General features: G+C 32.2%; 2 protein-coding genes across 2 annotated transcripts; one reads left to right on the top strand and one right to left on the bottom strand.

Moving 5' to 3' along the window:
* The first annotated feature begins 312 nt into the window (after positions 1-312).
* On the top strand, positions 313-3,959 carry LOC124928055 (amino acid permease 4-like). The gene is made up of 8 exons (XM_047468588.1): positions 313-428; positions 526-664; positions 735-968; positions 1,626-1,719; positions 1,805-2,016; positions 2,725-2,885; positions 2,961-3,188; positions 3,418-3,959. Exons 1-8 carry the CDS (start codon positions 381-383, stop codon positions 3,844-3,846), a joined length of 1,545 nt encoding a protein of 514 aa, XP_047324544.1. The 5' UTR covers positions 313-380; the 3' UTR covers positions 3,847-3,959.
* Positions 3,960-4,025: 66 nt separating this feature from the next.
* LOC124928056 (protein EARLY-RESPONSIVE TO DEHYDRATION 7, chloroplastic-like) lies at positions 4,026-7,331 on the bottom strand. The gene is made up of 4 exons (XM_047468589.1): positions 6,284-7,331; positions 6,033-6,199; positions 5,864-5,948; positions 4,026-4,359 (listed from the first exon to the last, which is right to left on the bottom strand). Exons 1-4 carry the CDS (start codon positions 7,192-7,194, stop codon positions 4,176-4,178), a joined length of 1,347 nt encoding a protein of 448 aa, XP_047324545.1. The 5' UTR covers positions 7,195-7,331; the 3' UTR covers positions 4,026-4,175.
* Between the last annotated feature and the right edge of the window lie 605 nt (positions 7,332-7,936).

Below are 7,936 nucleotides of genomic sequence, written 5' to 3' on the forward strand. Positions count from 1 at the left end.
AAATCCAACATTTCATTTTGTTTGTGTATGGAGAGAATAATAATATAACAAATTTCTTTGTTAAAAACATACATTTTTTTTATTAAATGTTTTTCAAATGAATAGGTCAATATTGTGTATAATGTCCTTCAAGTTTCTTTTATCGATATTACTATTTTTTTTTTAAAATTAAAAAATTAGTGTTTCCAAATTATATCCAAACTAATATAAAAATAGAAAAGTACAATTAGGGGGCCTATTTAACACTAATTACACATTATTAATATCCATAACTTCAATTAACCATTCACTTCCCAAAGCTCTCTCTATATATAATACAGCCTTTCCTTTAGGAACAACAAACGCATATAAAAAAAAAAAGTCTTTTTGGATCTACCAACATGCTTCCAAGGAGTAGAACTCTTCCCCCCAGAATCAATAATGGAGTTGTAAGATTTTATTCCTACTCTTCCCATTCCCCCTGTTTATGACAAATCCAACTCGATCTTCTTTTATATTAAACACCATATTTTCATTGTCAACCAGATTGAAGAAAGACAAGACATTAGGCACTACATGCAAGTCGAAATCCAACCCAAGAACACTACATCAGACAGTGAATCCATCATTCCCTTAGCAAACTATTCCAAGTGTTTCGACGATGATGGTCGTCTGAAAAGAACAGGTTGATATAAAAAAGAGGATGATATAATAATAGAATGGAGTAATTAATTGTTTGTGTCATATTTGAGCAGGCACTTTCTGGACGGCGACATCGCATATAATAACCGCAGTTATTGGATCAGGAGTTCTATCGCTGGCATGGGCGGTGGCTCAACTAGGATGGGTGGCCGGACCTGCAGTTATGCTTCTCTTTGCCTTTGTTATTCTCTTTACATCAAATCTTCTTTCTCAGTGCTACAGATCGGGTGATCCAATCACCGGCCAGAGGAACTACACTTACATGGATGCTGTCAAAGCCAATTTAGGTAAAACCCTTTGCAAAAATATATTTATACATAAAAGATATATAGAATTAGAAATTTGAGTTAAGATGGTTTAACATCATTTAAAGAAAAAAGTTAGTAGGCTTCACAATTGAAGAAAATTGAAATCAAGGTCAAATATATATATCAATTATCTTAAATCACTATAAATAAAGTAAGATTATTATTTTTGTTTTTTTAATTATAATATAAAATTATTATATATTTTCAATATAGCAACTTAAATAAGAAAAAATAATAACAAATTTTTGTTTTTGTCTCAAGCAACCCAAACTTTGGAGCTTAGTCTATTATAAATTTAATAAAAAAAAATGATACATACAAGTGTAATAATTAATAAAAAAAAATTGATTGAAGTTTATAATCAAATTCTTTCAAATTGGATATTACAAATTTGAAAGAGAATCATCAAAATATTTAAAAGAAGGTAATAAATTTCATTTGTAATAAAACTTTCCCTATTAAAGTGTGATATCAATATAAAATTATGATAAATGCGTCGGGCAAACCCTTTAAAAAGTGATGGGAAAGAAGTGGAGATCCTTGTCCAAGAAGTAGCTCAAATGATTTGATGATTTTAATGTCCTTGCTATGATTTTTTATTTTTATTTTATATATATTGTATTATTAATACTATAGGAGGAAGAAAGGTGGCAATATGCGGTGCCATCCAATACCTGAACCTGTTTGGAACTGCTATAGGCTACACCATTGCAGCATCCGTGAGCATGATGTAAAACAATCATTTATTGGTCATGATCAAATTTATGTGGTAAAATTAGAGTGTATTTACGTATTTCATGTTGGTCTTGAGTCAGGGCAATAAAAAGAGCAAATTGTTTCCACAAGAACCGGGACAATCCATGTCACATGTCGAGCAATGGGTACATGATAGCGTTTGGATTCTCGGAGATTTTACTCTCCCAAATACCCGATTTCGACCAAGTTTGGTGGTTGTCAATTGTTGCTGCTATCATGTCTTTTACTTACTCTGCTGTTGGCCTTGCACTAGGCATTGCAAAAGTTGTGGGTTAGTAATTCTTATTCATCAGAAATGTGGAAATAAAAGTTAGACTAGGAAACTTTTGGATTCAATCAAACCAATCTAAGGCCTTTCTCAGATTTTGGTGAATCTTATTTGGTACAAATTTATGAAAAAGTTAAGTTATTGTTAAAAAAGACGTTTAAAATAAATAAATTATTTTAATATTTTGATTGATTAATTGATTTAATTGAAAAGACGAATAAGAAGATTGTGAAATTAAATAAGTATTACTCTGGCTTAAGTTTTTTTATTTTTGTTTAAGTTTAAGAAAATTGCATTTATTCAATCTAATAAATGAGTTAGAGAAAGAGAAAAAACAAATGGTACATGGGATAGAATTATTAAAGTTGATCATGTCCTTTTCCAATAGCATGATCAAAATATAGTGCCAAAAAGGGAGCAATTACTTTTTAAGTTATTTGTATGAGACACTCACTTTAAGTTATTTGCATTAGTGCCAACTTCAACTTTTTTAGAGGATAAAAAAAGATATGATAAAAACAAAAAGTAGGCTTGGGCTTGAAAGTATGAAGCAAGTGATTGAGATTTTTACTTAGCTTTCTAGTTGTTTTTTTCCATTAAATAAATTGAGAATATTTTGACTAATTCATATTCATGCTATAGAGAATATCCCAAACTGTTACAAGTTAATCAAGTTGAAACTAAATAAAAACATAAACATTTTTGTTACAGAAAATGGGATGATTCAAGGGAGCCTAACTGGTATCAGTATTGGATCCATCACAAAATCTGGTCAATTAGTAACATCTACACAGAAGATTTGGAGAAGTCTTCAATCACTAGGAGCCATAGCTTTTGCTTATTCTTTTTCTATCATCATGCTAGAGATACAAGTAAGGACATAATTTCCATTATATACAACTATATAACTAAAGAGACAGATATTATTCAAGCTTAAAAATGTGCAGGACACCTTAAAATCGCCGCCAGCAGAGTACAAAACTATGAAGAAGGCTACTTCGGTTAGCATTGCGGTTACCACATCTTTCTACTTGTTGTGTGGATGCTTTGGTTATGCTGCCTTTGGAGATGATTCCCCAGGGAATCTTCTCACTGGCTTCGGCTTTTATGACCCATATTGGCTCCTTGACATAGCTAATGTTGCTATCATAGTCCATCTCTTCGGTGCCTATCAGGTAAGTGAGACATGTAATTATGTTTGTGTGGTAGTATAAACATTTTTCAAAAAATATATTTTGATTTTCAGAAAACAATTTTATGCTAATGTGAAGTTTCCATTTCTCTATTATAAGCGAGTTTTGATATGGGGAATCTCGATTTCCAATTTTTATTTCTTTTAGATAATGTCAAGAAATATTTATGATGTAAATGTTTGTTATGATAAATGAAAAAAACAAACTGCAGGTTTACTGCCAGCCTTTATATGCATTTGTCGAGAAATGGGCAGCTCAAAAATGGTCGAAGAGTGACTTCGTGACAGCCGAATATGATTTACCCATCCCTTTTGTATCCGGTGTGTACAATGTAAATTTCTTCCGAATAGTATGGAGGACTATGTTTGTGGTGGTGACAACTTTGATAGCCATGCTCATGCCTTTCTTCAACGATGTGGTTGGTTTACTTGGAGCACTCGGGTTTTGGCCCTTAACAGTGTACTTTCCCATTCAAATGTACATTTCTCAGAAGAAGATAAGAAAGTGGTCAAGTCGGTGGATTGCGCTTCAAACACTCAGCGCCACATGCCTTGTAGTTTCGGTTGCTGCAGCGGTTGGCTCCATAGCAGGAGTTGTTCTTGATCTCAAAACTTATAAACCTTTCAAGACCAGTTATTGATGAAAGAAGATGTTTAATATAATTAGACTATATTGGTTGTTATTATTGGTTATAATAGGCTCTGAGCTTTATTTATGTAACAATTTGATCTTTCAATAAATCATCTGCTCAACTATCCACGTTTTAAAATTTTCTCTTTTAAGTATGAAGAATTTTTAACAAAAGCTGAGACTAAACGAAAAAAAGGAACACATCTCATATTACATGGAACCAAATAAAAAAGAATAGCAATCCAATGAGAAGACAAAAACGAAAACCAAAATCAAGATATATATATATTATTATTGTACAAGCACAAGATAAGCCAACAACATCGTCATATAAGTAGATCATTTTTTGGCCTTCAGCTTCTCAGAATTAGATTGAGCTGCTGCTTTCACAAGAGTTGTGGGCTTGATTACGCTCTTCGGGTTCAGAGCTTTTCTTACTTTAAACACAGCCCAGGCAGCCCCAAGAGCATGCCCAGCCGCGCCAAGTCCTTCATAGGTAGCCTTCCCTGCTTGCTCACCATACCTTCCATAGACAAATCCTTTCACATGTTATGTTTAATCCCCCAAATGTAAGAAAAAAGTATAGAGAAACAACGCTTTTCTATGTTTTGATTAGATCTAGTTCTAGAACATAAATCAAGTTAGCACTTAATCTACATTTATGTTAACAAAAATATTTAGAATATATATTTATGATCATAAATTAAAATATACTTTTTATGCAAAATAAAGAAAAATCCCTATAACTTAATAATTATTCAGTTTTTTTTTTCCTAAATGAAACAATAATTATTTAAATACCCAACTGAAAAAAAAAAAATTATAATTCTATAAAATATATAAAAAATAGTCTATTTGTCTAATGGGTGGAAGCCTATTTATTGCTAAAATCTGACTTCAAAACAAAAATTTAATCAATACATATTTTAGTTGGAAGTATATCTAATAATTTAATATAAATAATCCATTTTTGTCAAACAAATTTTGAATTGATTATAACTTTCTTTTAGAAATAACCCAACAATAAACGAGCCAGAATCATCTACAGGAGAGGGGCAAAACCGTCATTAAATTTTTTAAAAAAAATATTTACTATTTTACCCTGAGGAGGAGGAAATAAACTAGAGTAGAGGATCCTAAGTGACAATAAACATTCCCAAGTTGTATGTACAAATGATGACTAAAGTCAACCACTTATATCCCTTAATCAAGTTAATATAGACTCATTGTACACCACATTTGTAAAATGGAGGATCCTATTTATTGATCCAATTGACTTTTCCATTTTTTTTTAAATTTATTCAACTATTTCATCTTGTTTCATGTTGGGTTATTTGAAATTTTTATTGATTTAAAAAAAAAAAGTAAGCTATTTGGATGATTTAAAATAATGATTTTTTATATTTCAAATTTATAAAATTAGAGTAAGAATATTTTAATAAATAAATTTAAGAGTAATGATATATACCCACCTTAATACATAATACAGCACTTACCTCATTTAAAAAGTTACCTCATTCAAAAAGAAAGAGAAAATATATATCTTAAAAAAAGTACAAGAAAGAGAAAAATATTTTTTTTTTCTTGCCAAATGAGTTAGATATATAAAAGTGATGTATAAAGGTGTTGTATATATATATATCATTACTCTAAATTTAATGATTAAAAAATCTAATATTTAAGTTTTCTATAATAAAAAATAGTTCATATCAGTATTTTTACTATTAAATTAAAAACATTTCTACTCCAACTAATTAAGATGTTCTAAATTCTCCTTCAACTAATTAAGATGTTCTAAATGAGAATCAAAGTCATTATGACACATGGTTTCTTATGCATAGCCTCCTACCATTACAAACTTGAAAAAAAAAATCCCAACAAAATCAACAAGTTGAGCAATAATTCACGAGTGGCTATGAGCAATAATCAATGGGAGCATATTAAAATTGGATGATTGGCCTCATCACAAACCAATGAAAGGATTTGATGCTTAAAGCTATATGAAAGGATAAGATAAGAATACATACCTATGAGACACTAGCCCAGTAGTTACCACAGATGATGTTGACATTACGTTTCTGCCCGCAACTTCAACAGCATCGCATATTTTATCTGTTATTAGACAATAATAATGTTTAAAAAAACAAGTTGTACACTAATAATGTTTTTTAATAAGGTAAAGTCAAAAGGCATTACTAAATCCATCCAACGAAGCAAGCACGATTTCTCCAGGCAATAGACTAAAGAACTTCTTCCCAACACTTGAATTCACAATGGAACTTGTGAAGAAACCAGACACCCTCACAACCCCAGAAAGAACTCCAGTCGCCACTTTCTCAGACATCTTAGTCAGCTTCTTCACCCTGCAACAAACGACAATTCTGTCATGAAACCAGAAACAAGATTTAGATTAAACTAAAAGACTGATTCTTTGCTTGTTGGGTTACCTTAGAATCCTTTTCATTGCTTCAGGGCTAACATCAGAATTCGAACTCGTACACATCCTCTTCTTGAAGAATTCATTACCCCACTTCAACCTTTCTACTGTTACATCCCCACACCACAAGATACCCTTAATTAGCTGACCCGATCCGGCAGCGATCATCCTTGCAACAGAGCTACTGTAATCTTCTACGTTAGGAGCCAATGTCGTCCAATACGCAGCAGAGCTACTCTCCATCTCTTCTTTCTTATTATTCCCTTCTGCCACGAATTCATCTGGCGAAGTCTCCTTTGCAAACGCTGACAAATCATCAGCAACCTCGGCAACTTTCTGAATAGAGAAGGCGCTGTAGTGATCGAGAATTGAATCAAATGATTCTAGTACACCTTCTTGCCCCTTCGATGCGATCGTCAGTCCATAATTTAAAATATTCTCCTCCTCAATAATGCTACCTTCGTCGTCTGATCCAACACCAGACGGGATCCGGAGAGTGAAGAAGTAGTGCGATTCGTCGAGCTTAACCACGGGTTCGTCTTTCGCCAACGGCCATTGAAGATCTTCGCCGATTCTGGCGAAGACGGCAACGACGTTTTCCCCTTGACGGAGACGAACAATTATGAGATCACCGGAAGCAAGCTCAACGCTCCGTTGCTTGTCAATAAGATGAACGATCGTGGCGGGAACAATGATTAGGACTTCCTCGGAGGAGTCAACCGGAAGAGAAGGCAGAGTGTTAGGGTTTTGATCGGATTCTTGATCGGGGAAGAGATTCTGAGCGAGGTCGTCTACGTAGACTGTAGGATATAGAGAGGATGAAGGATTGAGATTTGAATCAGAGAGGAGAGGCGATGCAGCTTCTGGGTTAGACATATCGACTTCAGGGTAGATTGAGCTTCTGGAGTTTTGAGAAGACATGGATGAAATGAAGCTTCGAGATGCGATGGTTAATGGTGTAGCGGTGAGCAGGGGAAAAGGGTTTTATGTAGAAATGAAGATGGTTATGGTGAAGCGGTGACCATGGAAAAAGGGTTTTATGGAGAAGAGAAGCTTAAGGCAGAAGAAAATGCATAGACCGTGTCGGTTAACTTTCAAGTTCTGACCAAAAAACATAAATTAAATTTTAAACTTCAGACTGAAGATTAGTCCCCTGCGCTGTTTCGTGTGGAAACTCCGCGTAACACCGTGGTCGTGAGGATAAGTATGAAACAAAACATCAAAATATAATATATATTTTTCCTAAAAAAATTATTTAAGTGAATTAGTCTAATATTTTTTATATTGTAATAATTAAAATAAGTTTATTAATATTTTAATTAATAAATTTATTAATTTATTAATTGAAGAATATAATAATATAGTTAAATTTTATGTAAAACAAAAAAAAAAAAAACTCTAACTCACATCTAATTAGTTGCTTAATACTTTATTCAACTCTTTAAAATATACTTATTTTTTAAAATAAATGTTATGTCTAAAATTTTAGTTGGTGTTACTAAAAATCACATTGAATAATTTGTAACTTTGTTTTGACTATATTTGAGATAAATATGGATGGGTATCTACACATTCAATAGAATTGGTTATATTAACTAAATAAAAATGAATTGAATCTAAAATCAACAATTTATTAAACAGTTGAACTAACTTTAAAGATTTG

This window comes from Impatiens glandulifera, chromosome 2 (genome assembly GCF_907164915.1).
Source record: "Impatiens glandulifera chromosome 2, dImpGla2.1, whole genome shotgun sequence".
Taxonomy (NCBI): domain Eukaryota; kingdom Viridiplantae; phylum Streptophyta; class Magnoliopsida; order Ericales; family Balsaminaceae; genus Impatiens; species Impatiens glandulifera.